The 21,151-nt window shown below is 42.3% G+C and overlaps 1 protein-coding gene across 1 annotated transcript in view; it reads right to left on the bottom strand.

Moving 5' to 3' along the window:
• The window catches only part of FLT3 (fms related receptor tyrosine kinase 3), a 43,385-nt gene extending 24,080 nt beyond the window's left edge, over positions 1–19,305 (bottom strand). The window contains exons 1-7 of the mRNA XM_074568616.1: positions 19,228–19,305; positions 6,879–7,003; positions 5,043–5,245; positions 4,113–4,228; positions 1,741–1,858; positions 818–954; positions 67–206 (exon numbers count right to left, since the gene is read on the bottom strand). Coding sequence (XP_074424717.1) covers positions 67–206; positions 818–954; positions 1,741–1,858; positions 4,113–4,228; positions 5,043–5,245; positions 6,879–7,003; positions 19,228–19,282 — 894 coding nt within the window. The 5' untranslated portion in view covers positions 19,283–19,305. The remainder of the gene's footprint in view (positions 1–66; positions 207–817; positions 955–1,740; positions 1,859–4,112; positions 4,229–5,042; positions 5,246–6,878; positions 7,004–19,227) is intronic.
• Positions 19,306–21,151: the final 1,846 nt, after the last annotated feature.

Here is a 21,151-nt window from a genome sequence, read left to right as displayed (position 1 = left end):
GATTCCCGTTTAATCAGTTGATAGCGCCCAATATTACCTATTTTAAAATATGCCCTGTCTTCTTACCTGTTCAACTTCTCTGTTTTCAAAAGACAATTTTATTCCAAATTTGTAATTACGGTAAACAGCTCTGCATCTGATCAGCAGTGGTTCCCCAACTTTAAGAAGTAATTCAGGTAAAGGCGCTGCTTGTCTTTCATTTAAATCTGCAAAATTAAAACATAGTCACTGAAACGACCATCACTTTCCCTGGAAAAATGCTCAATTCGATCAACATTTTTTCTGCAAATGCTGTATAGACGTCCATTATTACATTGTAATAATTATTAGAATTTGGGAAAAATATTCATTAATCATGAAATTTGATGGATTTAGACGTCTCAAACCAAATTTTGTGATAATTTACAAGATATCTACAGGGCACAGTTCAGCACGGATCTTAGCTCAGCTCAGGTTTATTTAAAAAACAGACAAAACAAACCTGAATTTATATATTAATTTATAATTATTTATAAATGTATATATTTAAGAACACTTTGAAGAGCATTTCACCGCAACACAGTCCTAAAAGCATGCAGGAAAAGATAATAGATGTTTAGAAAATGTAGAAGGGCAAGACTTTTTTTTACAGCGACCACAAATAGCTATTAGAATCTGGAGTTTAAACGTGAGACAGATCAATCATATCCACTGCTAGGTTTGTTCCAGTGATTACAAACAAGTAGCTTAGCCCAGAAAGCGTACTCAGATGAGTAGCGCAACTAACTTAAGTGTCGGGATCCAGCTCACGTGTAAGAAAACCTTAGAGGGAAGTTACCTATTGTAAAGAGGCTGGTGCATTCTCTGCCCAGGTCGTTAACTGCACAGCACCATATATAACTTCGAAATAATTCACGTTGTACCTTCTGTATGGCATCTATTTCCCCAGTTTCTTCATGCATTTTATCAGGGCAACTGCAATTACAAGCACAATTATTCATTGACTCATTTGGTTAACCTCAAGCAAATAAATCTGATAAATCTCCAAGCCATGAGAATATGCAAACAATAGTGGGAAAACTGGATCTTACATAGCTGAATAAAAAGGAACTAGGAAAGGTGAAGATAAGAAAATAAAAATGTCACAGTCTAGGCAGAATTATGAGCTAAAATGACCTGAATATGCTCAAACTGGCTCATAGACAGGTAATGCTGTGACTAAAATCTGGACAAGAGTGAAATCATAGGGGCTGAGCTTTCACACCACATCTCTGAATTCCTGGTGGTGGGAGCTGCTGCCAATCCAGCGGCTGCTATGAGACCCAGATCCCAAGCTGCAGAGAAAGGCATTATTCCTGCATTTAACAGAATCAATTTTATATATTAATAGAACGGAAAAAAAAGACCCCAAACATTTAGCTTTGAAAATTATGATCCCTTGTAACATCTCCCCAAAATGTGAAAACTAGAGGGAAAGGAGATACCTTTGATTTGCTCTGGTGACATCAAAATACTAAAATCGGCCAAGAGCTGAAAGTTTCCAAAAGACCACAACAGCCAAAATTTCTAAGAAAAATGTGTTGCAGACTCCAAAAGTGGATCATGCAGACACGGGTTTTTAACCAGGAGGTGGATGTGCAACCTGGCAGAGCCCAAAAATTCTGACACCAAAACTCTTCTTCAGTTATCTCCCCCTTCTTCTTCAGAAGATAGTAAACTTTCAGTCCAGAGATTGAACATGAATATAAACACACACCATACCTCTTTTCGGGTGTTTTGCAAAATATCCACTCCACAGAGGGCTGGGGGTAGCTCTCAGATATGCACTCGATAGCATCCGATTTTTCCCTTTTCCTGAAATAAGGTTTGCCTGGTTTCTCTGTTAAAAATCATGCACACCTTTAGGAACACCGAAATCATTTTGAAACAGCGTTTTCCTCATTTCATAGCACATGGAGGTACAGAGCTGTAATTCGTTTCAGGAGATTTCAGCACAGAGGGAACAGAGCACGATTCTGCCCTAGGGATATTGTGGGTTGGTCTCACAGAGTTTTTCAGCCTTGATTGCTGAACGCACAGCTTCCCTGTATCAAAGGCCCACACCAGAGGGTTATCCTGAGACTGATACTGAAAGGTGTTAATTTGCTGTGATTGCTGTTTCACTGGGCAGGAGCACGGACACCTTTTGAACTCACATCCCAAACCCATGGTCTTTGGTGGAGCATCTGTTTGAGACTACAAAGTCTCTACACAAAATGGGATCGTTGCATGCTACTCGGTCAGATCAGATACACGATGGAAAAACAATGGGTGATAATGACTTCTGATAACCAACAGACTTCTCTATCCTATATTTGTAACCCAGGGAGAAAAGTACCAGCCCCCTGAACCTGTCAGATGCAGACTTGGACTAAGCACAAAAATGTAACGTATTAAAACTGATAAAGATTTGACTCAAAATGAAAAGCACCGAGTCTGGTTTTAAGTTGTCTTACAATGGAATTAGAGCTTCCACACAGAAGAGTGACATTTTCTTTAGAGTCACACTTCCATTGCCTGCAAGGTGACATGGTAAGGTGAAACCAATACTTCTGGCTTTTTAATTTCTTTCTTCATTTATCTCTTATAAGCTGGGCCTATAAGGTTTTTTTCACCTATCGAGATTGACATCTCAGTTGAAGGGTTCACATCTAGCCTGGAGGATTTTATGAGAGACATAATTATGATATTAGATTCACAGGAGCAAAGAGAATGCAATCTAAGCAATTGATATGGAAAAGGTCTTTATCAAGATTGTTTCGAACTACTCTTGCTTGCACATGTAATAACATTTTTTACGTCTACAGCCTAATTGATATAGTAGAGAAGGTAATTTTTAATTAAAGATTTAATGCCCTGTCCCCTCAATGAAGCTGTTAAAATTATAATTGAGATATGCAATAAGCCTTCAAATAAAACAAGGAGAGACTGGAGGTGACACTTCCCGCTCTGAGAGAGTAAAAAATCAAACAGAAAAAATACTTCAAAAACAAATGAAGAAGGAATATAAAATGTTGATTAGCCACAGTTTATTAAAAACTGTGGCTAGTAACGATGCGTGTTATTAAACCTGTCTCTAGAAGGGTTTGGTCATAACTTTGCCAGTCTTAGCTGTTTAGACTGATGGTTTGCTTTCTTTTCTTTGAAAATTCTTTTACATTTTTAAATTTTATCTTTAAATTTGGCCCTTTCCAGAGAAAACAATATGGTATTTCTCTTCTGTTAAAAAAAAAATCATGTCAACGTGCCTCTCTCTTTTTTTTTTTTTTTTTTGAGATGTTCTTGGACATCCCTGCTTAGAAACCGAAGCTTGAACTTTGTTGCCTTTGCATCAGAGAAGTCTCTTGTGTGGTCCTTGAGAAAATTCAATCAAATCTGCATCCACCATGAGCCTCCCAAAAAGTCTCACCTGGCTTTTAACATCACGAGCATTTAACAGCTGTTAAAATCTCAGCTTCTCAGGCACCCTTGTGCTGAGCAACTGCAGTGCTGATGCATTTTAACCTAAAACCTAATAAACATGTAAAGGCTGGCACTGAAAAGGGGACCTTGGTGCCTCTTGCTGCCCACAGAATTGCGAAAGAAAACGCTGTGAGAGAAATACAAAGAAACCCAGCAGCAGGCACAGGCAGAGAAGCGGCAGAGTGTGACAAGGCGTGACTTTGGAGCGCCAGAGTCCAGAATATAAAAGCGACATCCCGATCTGGTCCAGATAACAGCCCAGCCAGCAACACCGAGAATAAATAGGTTAAGATGTAAGCAAACAAGTCTAGCCCACCAGCTCTGAGAGCACACAAAAGCCACCCTCGATTTGTCCCTTTTGGCACAGAGGGGAATCTCTCACAGGGGAGAAGAGGACTGCCGCGCATTTACATCTTTATTTGCTCATTTGCATGGTTTATTGACTAGCGAAAGCTGACTCTCATGCAGTCTGTGGTTTTGACTTCAGTCTCTGAAGACAACCCCAAGTCCTATGCAAATCTAGGAAGATGCCCGAAACGCAGCACGTGGGAACTTCATTGCTTTAACTGAACTCGAGCCTCTCCCCTTGAATCTATTGACGGAGTGACCCCTTTCACCTGAGATGTACTTACTTCGGATGAGAATAGGCACAACTATCGTGTAATTGCCAGTTTTACTTATGACCGAGAGGGTGTATTTTCCAGCTTGTGTTTCTTTTATTTGGGAAAAAGCCAAAGACGCAACGTATCTATGAAACAGAAAGTAAAGCTGTATTTGTTATCTAGAAGGTAATATGCAGCAGACACAATAAAATGGTATCTCTTTATCTTTTCTTAAAGATAAAAAAATCTTTATCTCTTGCAAAACCCCTTCAGAGACACCAGTATTCATTAGTTACTTAGCACCCTTTAGAATGAAGTGTTTTCATCCCGTATTTTCCTACACAAGCAGCACGTAGGAACTTAAAACCACAGGTACCACAAGCTTAACGCCGAGCATTGGGAAGGACGGACTTCCTGAGCTTAGGACAGCTGGGGAAATCCATAGGGAAATGTTTTACCTACAATCCCATCCCATTCTGTTCTTCAGGAGGAGGCAACAATCCAGCCTCAGGTTCCAGCCCAGGTTTGGCTGTGAGAAAGAGGGTGCTGTTGCTGGTGCTCTTCCCGATCTGCAGTGCGACCCTAACAAATCACATAATTCTCCATGCCTCAGTTTCTTTGACTACAAAATCAGGATATTTGCCTCACATGAGCACCGCAAAGCTCAAATTGATCAATGTCAGAAAGCCCCTGGAGAACCCCATGCATGATGCTACACAAATTAAAAGAATGAGCTTATTTCAAACTATTCTGACTTTAAGTTTTGCATGCATATATGTGTCTAAATGACAGTCAGCATCATGCTGCAGGGTGAAAACAGTTAAGAAAGATTAGAAGATTAAAAAAGATAATGCATAACATGAAATTAAATGCAAGCACAGTCACAGAAAATATTCCATTTGCATCCTAAAAGAGATGATCTCTTACAGGGTCTTTGATCCAGTACATCCCTTGACTTACCGGTTCTCCGAGTCCAATGAAGGTTTACAAGCTTTGCTCTCTTTAAAAAACCAAAGGCATGAAATGATCTCTGAAATGTTCATTAACACTCTTAATTCAATATCTTCAAACACATTGACTTCCACATTTTTAGTTGGTTCGTATATGTTGCCTGTTCCTTGAGAATTCAAATAACACCCAAGATCTTCCAAAATATCAGAAATCTACAATGCAAGAGGACAGATTATTATGTATTTATTGGCAAGTAGATTAGTTTTCTGGTTTTTGCATTCAAATATTTTTAAAGGATGCTCTTCTGGAAAAGCTTTCATAAATTAATAATGCCTTGTAATGCCCGAATATCAATGCAAATTATACTGAAATAACACCTTCATCATACCATCATTTTGTTTATTTTTTTATTTTTTCATTTCTACTGTCGAATTTATTCATAAATATGTTGAATTCTACTGCACAAGGAAACACTATAGGATTCCTGTTGAATTAGTGAATTCTGTTCTCTAGACAGACAGCAGAGAACAATTTTAACCAGAAACATAATAATTTCCCTTAGTGATACCAGCTATTCTTTGCTCTCATTTTTGTTTCCTTTCATGTAGAACCATAGGAAGACACAGAACTACAATGCAACCTTTCTGTTTGTGACCTGAAGGCAAAGGCAGGACCAGAGTGGGCTTTTTTTTTAGCATCTCACTGCTTGTCATCGCAGCATCTGCCTAGACTGCTCCTCAACAACTTGGGGGCTTTACTGGGTAGAGAACGTTAGGGCTGGGCGCCTTCACACCTTTCATTTCCTCACCATTGCATACAGCTAAAGGAGAATTGTGAACAGAAAGAAAATATTCCACAGTCATTCTGAAAGTCACCGACGGATAAATGAGTCTCTAATCTTAGCTGCAGCAAAAGGCGGTAAGTAAGCAGCTCCATCTGAAGAGCAGCCCCAAATGTCTCCCTTACTTCCGTAGGTGAAATTTATCTGGTGTAAGTTTATGAAAGGATAGAGCTCATTGCACCCTCTGCCCCATACTGTGCTTGGCCAGTTGGTTCTCTTTTCTTGCTCCTTCTTTTCCTTCACTTGATCTGAGAAGTATCTAGAGAGAACAGCTGTATTCTGCCTTGTCAGACACAAGGACAGCACAGCTTTGACTGGTATACCTTCACTTGTTATCTGAATTATTGATTTATTTGCCCGGGAATGAAAAAGATTTTATAAGACTATCTTGAAAAAAGAATTCTCAGGAAATATGTCAATTGCGGGTCTCAGCTGCTTTATAATTTAGATGCACATGACCTCTTCTTGGCCCTCTGCCATTTCAAGTCAGAAGAAAAAAAATAATTGTATTTGATTCCCTATTCATCTTTGGTGTCTCAGTCAAGATTTAGACCAGGCAGGGATTTATGGGCTCTGGTGGTGGGAACAGAGGACGGTGCAGTTTCCCCATGAGTCCCAGCAGTCGTGGCACACACACACCGTGGCAGGCCACCGGTTTGCTCCATGGCCTCGGCAATCCTCTCTTAGGGCCACATAGTTTTTTACATTGATACATTTACAGTAATGTTCAGCAATATTCAGGTGTGCTGATGCGAGACAGCATCAAGGCAGTAATTAAAACATCGGTTTTACAGAAAACTGGTGCTTATCTATTTACAGTTTCAAAGTATGAATTGTGATATGCATTTCCATTTAACCTTCTGTAGTCACATTTGGCCTAACTCTCTTAATTTTGACAGTGACATCCCCCCAGCCTAAAGGTTTAGGATGTTGTAAGATTCTGGGAAGGTATTTCTGTAACAGACAGGAATATTTCATAAGCAACTTGTTCTCTGTTATATTACCTTAGGAGATACCGATGCCTCCGGTGTTCCTGAACCTTCGTTCTTCTGACTGATAAACATACACATAATATCAGATGTATTTTGATTCATTGCAGAAGTGAAAGTAACTGCTGTCATAACAAGAACTGTAAAACAGAAATAGAAAAAAAATGTAATCATGTCTACCTCTCTGGTCAGGGATAATAATTTTAATAAAAATAAAATACAACAAACCTGTAGAAAGATTACATCTTTTGAAAAAAGAAGGCAAAAGGAATAAGCAGATATATCATGTGTTTGTGTATTGGAAGTGAATGCATGGACTATTCAGAGAAGCTTTCAAAAGCACACATACATCATAATTATAAGTATGTTCCATAACATTGCAGAAAATGTCTAAAGACAAAAGCTTTTACGTGTTATGGAAGCTCCTTTAGAAACCACATTACAAAACACAGGCTCCCTCTCGCAGCTCACTCCTGCATCAGTGTCTCTGGAAGGGCCCTGCAGCACCAAAGCCTGCAGCCGCAGGCCAGCGTCTGCCCATCGTGAGCTGGAGGATGATCTTGCACCATCCCTCCCATTGGCACTAAGCAGGTGCCCAGGTCAGAAACACTCCCCAGACACCCCTCACTCCTGCACAGAGCAATGGCAAAATAAAGTCCCCCACTTGCCTTTAGGGCCCATGCTCAGCTCACCCAAGGGCCCAAGATCTAGTCTTCCCTTTCCCTCCTCTCCAGGACAGGCTGTATTTGATCTGACATACTGGAGACTCTCCTGAGCCTCCCTCATGTGGATTCGTGCACCCCAGCAGCTTGCAAGTGAGGGCCAGGTTAGACGCCTCTTCCCTTGAGCTGCCACTCTCAGTCTTATGCTCTTTCCCCTCTGGGAAGCAAACAAAGCAGCAATTCCCACACTTTTGAGGAAAGCAGATGCAGAAAGCCAGTGGCTTTATTCTGCCCTTTTCCTCCTCCACACCTCCCTGGCTCTGTGGTGCCCCAGAATTCCATACAGCCAGGGCAGCTCACTCTCCAGCTGCCAGCCCCGGCAGGAGGAGCAAATGTCATTCACCTTATGCGTAAGGAAACAGTACGGAAAAGTTTATGTTGCCTCATCTCTCTGAAATGCTTCATATGAGGCTTTCTGCAGGGACAGTAGCTTGAAAAGTCACCTTTTAGCCTTCAAGGAGCTGTATAGTAGGCATGCCTCCACCACTGCACATAAACAAGAAAAAGAGAAGTAAGACTGCCCAACTGGCTGGGTGAAACGTGTCTGATTTCCATTAAGTCTCTAAAGCCAGTTCTCAACAGTACAAATAAGCACTGAATCATAAAATAACATCTCTCTCCTGGCGGCCTGGTGAATTTTTGCCCTCGGTTCTTGGTTTTTTGCTTTCCTTTTTTTTTTGGTTCCCCCTCAGCTCCCAAGACAGTTGGACATAAACCAAGGTGCAGAGTTGAAAGGGGGAAAAAAGGTAAATACATCATGAAATGCTTGAAGGATGAAAATAATGATACTATTTCTGCAGTTGTTGGAAAGAGCAAAATTGGAAGAAGGAAGAAATGAGTAAGAGTTGCTGCCATCTCCTCTTTGACGTTTGTGCCTTCTGGAGCTGCCCGACCTCTAAGCTGGCAACACTTTGGCAACCTCTTCTCTGCCCTCTTGGCAAATATGGATTAAGACTGAGTGCTTCTCATTCACGCATCTAACACACTCTTCATTTTGGGTGCCACCTTTCCACAGTGTGAACAGGCAACGGTCTCCTTTTGCAGAGCTCTGAGGAAGATCCTGTCCGTCTGTCTGTGATCCCTAAGAAAGGCGAACAGGACTTCTTTGTGGAGACATGTGTCTCCTTCCATCGGCTATAAAAAAAAATATTTGCACTTTTTGAGACAGTGAGTGCCAGAGGGCAGCTAAAAGGCAGGTATGCATTATGTATCTATACCAAGCATCCTGAATTCCTCCCCTTCGATGCAAGCCAGGTTTCCAGCCCTCTCACTAGCCTTTCACCGAATCCTTCGCTGCTCACCTTTCTCCACTTCTGTTTGTTTATTGCCTGCTTTACCTTTCACCCTTTTCAAACTAGAGCCATCCGATAGCCTCACGGCCAGGGGCTTAGTGGAAGGGCACCCACCTACATCCACTGATTTCCAAGACACACCAGAAAATACGACCTCAAAAGTTCAACTCATTTGGCCTGTTGAGCATTCTGCCAATAGTTTTAGCTTCTGATTGTACAAGCTGAGCCAATTTATCCCTGGCTTTACTCCACTCACATCGCCTTGTTAGCAGGATGCCTAATGCCGCAGTTGAAAAGGGAAAGACGTATTTAAACACCAACAGGGAAAAGATTTGCAGCTAAGAGTTAGGCAGAAGCAGACAGATGTAGCAACCAGACTGTGAGCGCAACATGCAAACAAGGTGTCTGATGAACTGGAACTGCATCTGTTAAGGAACGGTATGTGGGAGTATATTCTGGAAGAGGCAGTAGAGCGCAACCTGACACCCTCATGTACAGGATCCATTAACTGCTAGAGCTTGTCAGTGCTCTCCTCTGCCTTTATTCCTGTGAAATCCAGGCAGGTTTTTAGGGTAAGAAAGGATATTTGGAACCTGAGATGATAGCAGATGCTTTGCAGTGAGAAAAAACAAGTGATGTGCTAGTCAGAAGTATTTACATGAGATGAGACCTAAACTTGTGTAGGTCTTTGAGAAATACATTACGTTGACAAAATAGAAAATGAGAGCATGAACAAACCTTTCAGCAGAAGCAGAATCAAGAAAAGAAATACTGGGAAAATGGCAATGCTCTGATTCACTATCTTGATCTTTCAGCTTCTAGCTGGTCTGTTCAGGGACTGCTGTTATGGTCTACAAGTCAGTCATCCTCCCGAAAGCCCAAAGTAACAACTGCACAGACTGAGAGCACTCGGCAAGGAACATCAAATACGTAACGTGCGTAATCATACTGTGTATTGCTGAAATGTAGTGACGCTGGAATGGAAATAAATCGCTGCCTCTGAACCATGTTTGTTTATGCCTGCTTTCCATCTTCAGTATCTTTTTATAGGTTATACAAAAAATAAATGCAGTAGTAGAAATCCTGTTCTCACTGAAGTCAGACAAACCTCTAGTTGCCATAAACTGAGTCAGGATTTCATCAAGATGTGTAGGCACATGCATGGGAAAATGCTTGTAAAGTCCAAAAGCGGGCTTAGATGTAACAGTTCTGAGAAGAAAAGCCTGAATCTACCTGAGAGATATCAAACCAAGAAGCTGTGTTTAAGCAAGTTCAGCTACCAGATGGTTGATCTAATAGAAATGCTTATGAAATTTTATTTTCAAATGGAGGATGACTAAAGTAGCCTTTGGAAAACTGGGAAAGCCACTCCAAAATATGTTGAAAGTCTGAGTTTAGGAGAAAGAGAATAGCTAAGGAGCTGGAACACTGGGAAGGATGGAGAGAAAACCTTTCTCTTCACACCAAGGAACACATCTTTTGTTTGTGTTCAGCTCAGAGTGCTTAGTATTTTAAATAGCAGTCGGGCTTTTCTTAGGTATATTACAATCTTCCACTCCACTTTGCAGCTCAGGAGACTTACATAGAGCAAACTATGTTTTACTTCTTATTTAGCTTCTGACTGTTTTCTCTGGGTGAGACTCTCTGGATCAACTTTCCCGAATTGTCCTCATGATCAGGGAATGTAGAAGAACTCTTTTTTTTTTTTTTTTTCCAGCAAAGCTCTAGTTCTCCCACAGTCATGTGCTGCCAGAAATGTAAGGTTTCAAAAAATTACCAAAAATCTGTAAAAGTGGTGACATGGATGAGCCTAATACTCAGGCATTAACTCTGAAAAAAACATGCCTTTGTATGTGTCTGCCTTTTTCTCAACATCACCCCCAAAGCGGTAGATCCTAAAGTGAGAATTTTACCCAACATAAATATGGCAAAAATCAAAGGGATGCAGGCTATGCAGCAAGAACTGATCTTAAATTAATTCCTACCTTTTACTCATATCTTATTTCTCTCCCATTGAACTTTTCTCTTTCCTCATCTTTTAAGCATGCCTTCCTTCCTTCATGTCTTCACCCTTTCAGCTTAAATAACTCCCAGCTTCCAAAATCTGCAGCCTGTGAATTCATTCTCACATGATGATGGGGCCAGAGGTGTTGCTCCATATTGCAGAACAATAACCATGTTAGAACAAGGTTTAAAAAGCAAGGTGGGTGACAAGACGCCTCTGTCGCAGCTCATGCTAATTGCGACTAGTTGTTGTAACACTAGCTGGGGTACATCTAGTTCAGGACCAGTCATTTATCTGGTCTTTCCAGTTAATTACAACAAACATCACGTGAACTGCTGTAATTATTTACAGTCATGTTCAAGCATGAACGAGATTTGAGATGAAAAAAAGAGCGTGGAAGCTCTTCAGGAGGGTTTAGTGGAAAGGAACCCAGAATCTCTAGACTTGAATCACTGCGCAGGAAAGCAGTGAGAAGAGGGAAGTAGGGGAGGCCGTGCGGTTTCGGAAAGTGCTTAATTAGGCTCTGTGTACTGACCCAAAAACTAATAAAGAGAAACAACACTGACATTATACAGCGTCCTGGAATGCTACTGTCACCGGTTTTGTTTGCCATTGTCTGCCACCCTCCACCTGGATCATTTTTCCTCCTGGATCCGCAATTCCTCCCCTCCATGTGTACCACCCAGAGCCGCTCAGGCCCTGCCGTTGCACCACGTTTCTTCCCGGGGCTCTGTTCTCCCCTGCGAACACCGACGCACCGGTGGGGAGCGGCGGCAGGAGGCGGCCGCCAGGGGGCGCTGCCGCCCCGCGCATCTCCGCGCATCTCCGCGCAGCCCCGCGCAGCCCCGGCGCGCTCTGCTCCTCGGGAGCCGGCGTGAGAAGACACCGGTCCCTCCCGCCTGACGCGCAGGGTCACTGGTAACGAGCCCGACCAGCTCGGGTCCTGCTCGCTGGCGAAGGACCTGCCCTGCCGTTTTTTTATTCTTAGGGAATGAAACGTGAAACAAAAAAATCCCGCTAAATTCGTTCCTACATTAATGAAATCATTGATGACGGATAACTGACTTTTTTTTTTTTTTTCTCTTTTTTTCTTTCACAGGCTCTCCAGCAAACACTTTCTGATTTTCTGTTAAAAGACAGAAAGCTTAGAAATACTGACTCTGGGGAGATCCCATGGCTATCCTTGCATGGCTCAGATAGGATTCGGACTCAGTTCTACAATTTTGAAAAAAAAGAAAAAAAAAATTTAAAAAAAGGTATTTTTTGCACAAGAACAACTCATGCGTATACAGTTAAAAGTTACTACTCAGCAGAACTTCTTCAAGTAGGTTGTGTTTCTTCTGAAGAGATATTAAACCAGAACTTGTTGTCACATTGAATAACCATTTCTATCTAATTCATCCAGTACAAGTGCCAGCAAAGGGCTCTGCTGTTTGATAACCTACTCACTTCACATCAGCTTTTGTAGTAAAACTACATTGCCTCTGCCTAAGAAGTTAACTTCCAAATTTAATCTATGCCTGAATCTAAAAGTTCTCCTTTCAACATATGATAAAGAAAGAAGAGGTTTGCTCAATCTGCCTCAGGAACATCACCGCCAAGACCTGCCTACTCCAACAGAGTTTGCCATGTGCAGCAGGGAAGATTCTATCCATGAATTAATTTTCTATAGTTTTCATTTTCCTCATCTTTTTCTCAACCTCCATTTTCAGGTCCCAGATGAAAACAGCTGCAAGGAATTTACTCTTTCACATTTTTTTTGTATATCTAATGACTTGGACACTATTTCCAAGAATTTGTTCTCTGTCTTGTTATGTCCACACATATTTTTGGCACAGATTTCAGCAAACTTCATCTTTTGGATACAATTACATCTTTCAATTGTAAGTAGTACCTTTCTTCTTAGAGGAGGAAAGTCATCAGCTCTGCCTGTGGCTCACTGCAGCCAGCTTATAAATTTCATAGAGATTTTTAAGGCAGAATAATTGAGATGGCTGAAGGTTTCAAATCAGGAATCACACTGGGGATATATTTTACACTCCTCCTTTGACTTATTTATAAATTCCTATCATTTTTCAGACTTTCAAATCATATACCTGCCCTCCTGAGTACAGAAGACTTGCTGTTCCTCCGGGAATGAGTTGCTGTTAGTGAGGGATTGTGTAAATTTATGAGCAGCTCAACCCCTTTAGCTGTTGCAGGCTTCTTTGCTAAATACAAACTGGCCCTGGCACCCTGTCACTCCTTAATTTATAGATTTGCTTTGAAATCACCTTTTTGAGTTCTCAGTCTATGCCAATAACTCATGGTTTTTATCTGAAAAGAAAAACAAAATCATCTGCTTAGCACGAAGCAAATGCTGAAGGCTGAAGCAAGACATTTACCTCCATTTTATCTCTCTGTCCTGCCTCTTCTGGTTTTGTTTACCTGGGTTTGGGTGAGGAAGGGCTGCAGGGTTGTATTCAAACCCTTATTTGTCTTTCATTTCACTAAGATAACTCTCCATCTACCTTCCCTGTGAGTCTGAGATAAAAGGCACAGCTCAAAACAGCCGATCTGTTATTTTGCTTGTTATTATTCATTTTGTCTGCTTTGCGTGAGACTTTGCGTGAATGAATGACAGCCCTTCCAAAGGTCCCCTGTACCATGATCCCATGGTGACTTTTCAGCTCAGGCTGGTGCTTGGAGGGAGCTCACTGAAATCCCTGCTGCCCTTGTGCCATTCCAGCCACCTGCGATCCAGTTTACAAAGAATAACTGGGACTCCTGAGGACACCTCTTTTGGGGAAGTGGCTGAAAAGTGGCTGAAAAGGCTACTTCCTCCCTTTCTGAGGAAGAGCCTATGTTGTGGCTGGTTCTTCTTCTGCTTGCCCACTTCTTTCATCCTCTCAAGGGAGCTGCTTCTTGGCTCCCACATCAGGCAGACATTTCCACTCCACTAAGTATGGTGAACAATGGTATCCTGGGTGTTTTGCCAGCAGGTAAAGGTCCTTCCCCTCTACTCAGCACTGGCAAGGACACACCTGGAGTCCTGTGTCCAGCTGTGGACTCCTCAGTATAAGAGAGACATGGACTTACTGGAGAAAGTCCAGCACAGGGCCACAAAGATGAGGAAGGGACTGGAGCATCTTTCCTATGACGAAAGGGAGAGAAAGCTGAGGCTGTTCAGCCTGCAGAAGCGAAGGCTCAGGGAGATCTCATCAATGTGTACACATAGATACCTGAAGGGAGGATGCAAAGAGGATGGAGCCAGGCTCTTTTCAGTGGTGCCCAATGTCAGGACCAGAGGCAACAGGCACAAACTTTTTCACCATGTGGGTGACTGAACACTGCCACAGTTTGCCCAGAGGCAACGGGCAATGGTCTCCACCCTCAGAGATATTCAAAAGCTGCCTGGACAGGGTCCTGCACAGCTAGCTCTAGCTGGCCCTGCTTGAGCAGGGAGGTTGGACCAGATGACATGTAGAGGTCTGTTCCCATCTCAAGCTTTTTGTGATTCTGTGAACAAAGGAACAATTCTATGGGCAAAGAAGTGCTGCTGTGATGCCACCACAGAGGTCCCCCATGATCAGAAAGTGGCATTGGTCTGTCCTTATTCTTGACTGTTCTCTAGAGGATGTTTGCTCATGGGGATGACACTTTTGTGCCATTAAAAAGCTAGATAGACAACCTTGAAGCAATGCAAGCAGATATGTCTCATCTAATGACATAAGCAAGCTCACTTTAACTCTTTTTTTTTTTTTAAACTGCTCTGTGTTTAAGTACTCCAGCCTCATTACATGACACACTCTAGCACTTCTACTGACATTAGTGGAATTATTAACTTCTTGCAAGCAAGGGCTGCTTTATTTACGTATGTAAAGGTAAAGGCATGAGATTCCTGGCATCTCATCAACAAGGAGAAAAGGATCTGCCGGAAAGAGAAATGAAAACAAAAGATGGTAGATAATGAAATGATACTACTTGTCATCCTAGTATTGTAAAACTTCCCTTTTAAATGAAAACAATGGTTTCCACAACTGACTATAGTATATTGCCCCTCCTTTCCTGAAAAAGGGGGTGAGGAGGGAACACAGGACTGCATTGTCTATGGGGCAAGGATGGACAGAAAGAGGGAGAGTGGGAGAGAATGGTTTTGCTACAAAATATGAAAGGCTAAAAATGAATCCAAGGTATGTGATAAAAATGATAGTTGGTATTTGGTATCAAATTTGGTAATAATGAACAAAAAAACCTATTAGTTGTTCTTATTTGTATCATTATGATGTCAGGGTTTAAAAATAATTGCAATTCCCAAGCAGTTGTACAAATGTAAAATCCAACATACTCCTTAAAGAGCATGTTATAACAATAAAGCACTTTTCAAACCAGCCCTTGTATCTCACCCATTAGACATCTTATCTACACAATTAAGCCTAGACTACAAAGAAAGGAGTAAATAATGTCTTACTTTTACAACAGTAACAGAGCCAAATATCCAGGTGATAAGCTATCTTTTCTGTCTGTTTACGCTGTTCAGTTGTTTCAGCAGTTTTTAAGGAAACATCTTAGAAAAATTAGGGAGCCATTCCTTTGTTTGGATGGGAAATAGGCACACAATGTTTATCCAGCTATCTGTCTAGCTTTGTTGTTATTTTGTCTCTCATGAAATATAGAGGAGAAAAGAAGAGCCTATCCTTCAAACACACCAGTGACTTTTAGGGTATTATTTGTGTTTGAGGGGTTACAGATTCCTTAAGGAAGCATTTTGCAACAAGTTTCAGTTTAGAGTCCTATAGCATCTTCTTAAAAGTATTTTTATTAACAGCAATAAGGTTAAGCCATATGGGACATAAGGTCTTTCTGCCCATTTGAGAAATGCTGCTGTTTGTCGGCTCTGAACTGATTTTTTGATACCTCTTTTCCTTTTAAAAGTATGTGATCACTGGGATTAAACAGTCCTTGTCCTTTTCTAGTGTTACTATAAAAAACTGAAATTACTTTCTGCCTTCATCGGTCATCCATTCCTGCTCTTCCACCTTTTTGTTCCATAAATGTCTTAGTCTCCAATTTCATTTCCACTGCTGTTTGCTGGACTTTTTCATCCCTGCCTTTCACAGCAAACATCTCCGTGAAGATTTTCAGAAAACCTAACTCAACGCAATGACCCAAAACAGCTTCTCAGATAACAGAGCAGAATCTGAAACGTGGCTGAGTTTATGCCATGAAGGTTCAGGTCTTTTGAAAGTCACGTTTTCAGAAACCTGTGAAGAAGAGGTGTCCTGTGTGTATTATTTTGGTGTCATTATGGGACAGGCTCTCGAAGGGAATGCTGCAGAAGGACAGGATGCCCACAGCTCTGCTCCGCTGACAAACCTGCTGCCGCTGAGCACTCACAGCAGCATGCACCCTGCACCGTGGGGCAGAGACGTAGGGTGGCCCCGGCAGTCGGGCTGCGCTCTGAGCATCTTCCAGATTCTCAGTAGCTTGAAATATGAGTAACCTGAGGAATTTTCTGGAGAAAAAGCGGGGAAGAGCAAATGGGGCCAAACCTCAAAAGAAATAAAACACTCATGGTCTTAAATTGTATTTACTTCCATTGGAAAATAACCCTTTTCTGCACAATCCTTTCACCTTCAGGAATCTTCACATCAGAAGTGACACCTTATCTGATCCATGAAATACATGGTGATGGATGACCATGAAAATATGTTCTCCTAGGCACGACTGCTTCCCTGAGTAAGCAGACCGTGTACTGGTCTTATCCAGTATTCACAGCCAGTGTGCACCCAGGTTTTTGCATGTTTTGGGAAAGAGACTGTAGTCAGGATCAAACTCGATTCCCCCTGGGGTGCTCATTGATTTCACCTTCCTGCCAGTGGCAGGGCTCGGTGCCTGAACTTGCTCTGGAATGTTTGTCAGCTGATTTGTCAGAGAGAAACCTGTGTGTTGCTGGGAGATGGACAGATGCTGCAGACAGCCAGGTCCCAAGCATTTCTGGGGTTCTTCTTGCAAAGCAAGAAGATGGCCCATCTCCTATTTTCCTGGGTCTCCGTCACAGGAATGTAATGGACACCTGTGTGTTCTATGAGGGTTTTTTCAACAGTATTGTCCTATAGTTTTGTGCAATCAGACACACCACAATCTAATCCAGATCTTGTCAGGGCCTGAGTTAACAATCCTTGCTCATATAAAATTTCCTCCCATTTGCCAGCCACAGGGAGATCTCAGTCAGCATCTCACAGCTTCATTTCTCTCAGGTGCCCCGAAACTGCGTGTAATCCCATTAACAGCTCTTAGTAAGAGAGGGTGCAACAAAAATAAAGGGAGCAAGGGCAGTTGTTGATGGAAAACTTCCTCTGATGAGAAAGGTCACCGCAAGTCTCTGTTTGTCACAAAATTCTCCAATTTGTAAAACACGAAACTATACTACTGCCTCAGTTCCCAGGCCCCATCCACCCTCCCGCCCCATCCACTACAGCAAGATTAAGTGTATGCTAGATAATGTTCTCTTTAACCACAAGCTCTTGTTTAGGATGACCAGAAAAATCTCAGAACATGAGAAACTAGAATAGTGCTTTTAATGTATATAGCTGTATTTACATATATATTGTATATACTTTTTTCTAAAGTTCTTGGGATTACATTCCTTGCTGCTAGGGAGCATTTATTTCCAGCAAATAACACAGGCAAGAGGCTTTTTCTTTCCTGCAACTTTTGCCTATAATTTAAAGACAGACCTGGTGCCTTAAGTCTACAGAAATTGTGGAGAGTCTCCTCTAGGTGTTATTACAGTTTAGCTTTTCTTTGCTGGTTAAGTGTTGCAGTTTCTGGTGATTCTGAATACCATCTGTGTGTCTGCACAACTTATTACTAGGTTTTATCTCTCAACAACAGATAGATTCTAAAAGGGAACACAAGCATTTTTAAGAAATTACATATAATTCACGAAATGCTTACTATTTTTTACATCAAAATTGCTTTTAAAGAGTGAGCTGCTAGAGAGAGATGTAAAGAGCTAGAAGTTCTCAGGATTTCTGTTGTCAGCTATGCATCTGACCCTTCAAATCCTAGCTGGTTTGTGCATCCAAAAGCATTTGGTTTTTTCCCCCTATATCAGCTGGCCTTGCAAGAAGTAATGCTTCCTCCCTATATACCTCGTCTTGACTAAATAATATCTCAACAGAAGGAACGCCAGTCCTCCTGGAGGATAATCACACCTTGGGCTCCCCTCCCTTTTGCTCTCTCTCTGCAGAACCGTCCCTTGGCTGCGCTGAAGTCTATCCCTCACAGGCACCTTTGGGCACCGTCAACAACCCAGATGCTAATCATTTTTATTTACTTTGTTACACAGTCCGCAAGACTAGCAAAGCTCAGTCAAGAAGAAAACACAGAAATCCCTCTTTGACAGGGTTTGCTTAGTAGTAGTATCAGCAGTCATGCAAAGCAGTAGATCATAAAATACTCATTTTCATTTTTACTCCACCTTCTTTTCAAATAGCTCACGTAGACTTTCAACCATGAATGAATAATATCTAACAATTGCTCTTTGAAGTAAATATTATTATCCCTGTGTACGGAGCTGAAAACGGACCACAGATTCTTAAATAACTTTCCCAGGCATGCTTCAGAACAGCTTCAATCAGAAAAAAACAGACTCTCTTTCTGTTTCAGCCCTGGATTTGGAATCAGCAAGATCATGTTTGACAGGATGAGCCATTTATTTTAGAGCCAGAGAAAAACTGTTTCAGGCATTTGAGGTGGAAGAAAATGTTATTTCCTTTTCTCTTAACAGTTAAAACATTGGGATGATTTTCAGTGGAGGAAATCAAGCTTTAACATCCAAAACTCTTCACTCTAACAAAACAAAAGCACTTTCTAGATATTAATATAATGCCTTTTTCTATTTAGATCATTGAAGAACAACAACAAAACCTGCTAAGATACAGATGCATTGTTGTGTTTCACTCTACCAAGCTATCCAATTCACAGATTATTTACCTGGGAAATTGCGGATAGGTTGTTTAAAGTGATGAGGTCAAGCTAGCATTAACACCAGGAAACACATTTACATGAGGAAAAAGAAAACAAAAAATCAGTGTATTTAAATATTTTTTGCCTTGAGCATGAAATATATCAGGTGCAGTGAGAGCAAAGGGCAGGCTGGGCTGGGAGAGAGTAGGATGATGGGAGAGAGAAAAGCATCCCCAGAAGAGAGAAGAAAGGTGGGACAGAAAATAAAAGATATGGGAGAAAATTAATGGGTAAGAAATCAAAGGAGAAAGAAAGGAAAGATGTGAAGGGTGCAGTGACAGACTGTGAAATGGAGAGGAAAAGGTCTGAGGAGTGACAGGAGGAGACCTTACCTGCTAGCTGAAACGGGCTTCCAGCGGGGCGGCTGTGGGGCCAGCTCGCTGCCATGGCTGGTGATGCCCTGCAGTCCCCCAGACCCGGCAAGTGAAACCGAGCCGTGCAGGTGGTGCCTTAAGGGTGCGCGTCACTGCCCACAGTGAAACCACTTCTTCAAAAGCGAGGGCCCAAGACCTGAGCCTGAAGGAAACGGCTGTGGGACGGGGAGAAGAGGGGCCTCCCTGGGGGTCTTCCTTCTGTTGGAGGATGTCTCCGCCAAGCCGAGCAGCTGCCTCCGCTCCAGCTGCTCAGTCCTCGCCTGGTTCTTTAGCCCTTTGCTCACACTTCTACAAAAACATATTTTCTCGGGTAAATTTGGTGCAGCTGACTTTTTGCTGTCTCACCTCAATTCTTATTTTCGAAGCAGTTATAGTTTCTGCTTTCACGTGCTGGCAGTCTGCGTAATTTCTCTGGGTATTGATGAGGGGAAGAGCAAGCGGCGCTGCCAAGCTGAAGAGGCAGGCTCAAAAAAAAATCCAAACGAAGTTTGCGCGATGCCATGGGAATACCCTGCTGCACCTGTCGTCGTGGGCTGAGGGAGTTTTCCCGTGCTGTGTGAGCGCTCGGTCTGCTGGTGAGAGAGGACCTGCTGCAGTCACCTCCGGACAGGGACTGGGTTTGCAGTGCGGGACTGTGTCTACTCGAGGAGGAAAAGGGAACTAGCATGGTCTGCACAAAGGTTCAAACTGACCTACAGCTGCTCTGAAGTCGTCTCGCAGATGACTTGTCTAGAGAATAAAAATAAAGGCCTACAGGCTCACCTTTAGATGTGAGCCTCTAGGGACACAGTCTGTCTGCCCTCAGCCTGTCCCCGCTCGCCACCTCCCTTGGAGTGTGGCACTCCAGGACTGTCTGTCATGGCCCCCAGGGCACTGGTGTGTAGAAGGTGGAGTAGCCAGCCCATGACTGAAGTTGCTTGCCCCAGGGAGAGCCCCTGCTTTGTACCAGGACGGGACACCGCAGAGGGGCAGGCAGATCTCCCTGGCTTCCACCACTGTGCATCGCAGCCCTGGGGCAGAAAATGGATCCAGGTCTAAGAGATAAGCTGGAGCATCCTCCTCAGGAATCCCCAGGATATGCTGGGGGATTTTTATTACTCATTCAGCTGTTATATTTTTACTCGCTAGGGACTAGGCATCCATTCTGCAATTGTACAGAACCTGGACAAAAAGAATCCCTGAGCAAATAAATTCAATGTCAGTAAGGCGTTCTCAGATACCTGCCAGAGATGATATCTAGATTTTTTTATTTTTCATTGATACCTGGTAAATAGCCTCTTTTGCATTAGGGAAGATTAAATAAAAATATAGGTGGACCAGAACTAGACAGACATCATACGTAAAAGAAAATGTCCCAATGGGGAAAATGGCATTGAGACCACATTGTTAGCAAAGATGAGCGCATGACCGCTTACAAGACTGCCTTAGAAATAGAGACTGAGGCAATACCACTGCACTCTGGTGCTGAAGACGAGTTTGTATGTGATGCAGTGGAAAGGGAGGAGCTGAAATGATAGGAAAACTAGGGATAGACATATTTGCAAGGATGCAAAAACCAGGAAAGAAGTATAGGAATCCTTAGAGAAATCATTGCAAACAAGGAAATGCCACGCTGGCAACAAGCTTTCCTGGCTGGCAGGTTGCCTTTTTTTTCCACAGTCCTCACTGGTACACAGTCCCAGCATGGATGAGATTGGAAGACACCTGTGGATATCGCCTGGTCCAGCCCTGTGCTCAAAGCACAATCAGCTGGCACAGGTTGCTCCAGATCACATCCAGTCGGGTTTTAAATATCTCCAAGGATTGAGACTTCACAACTTCTACAGGAAATCTGTTCAGTGCTCAACCATGCTCATAGTGAAAAACTGTTTCCTGATGTTCA

This window comes from Larus michahellis, chromosome 1, assembly GCF_964199755.1.
Source record: "Larus michahellis chromosome 1, bLarMic1.1, whole genome shotgun sequence".
In the NCBI taxonomy this organism is placed as follows: domain Eukaryota; kingdom Metazoa; phylum Chordata; class Aves; order Charadriiformes; family Laridae; genus Larus; species Larus michahellis.
Note: the sequence above shows the minus strand (reverse complement) of the source record. Positions and strands in the feature narration are given on the sequence as shown.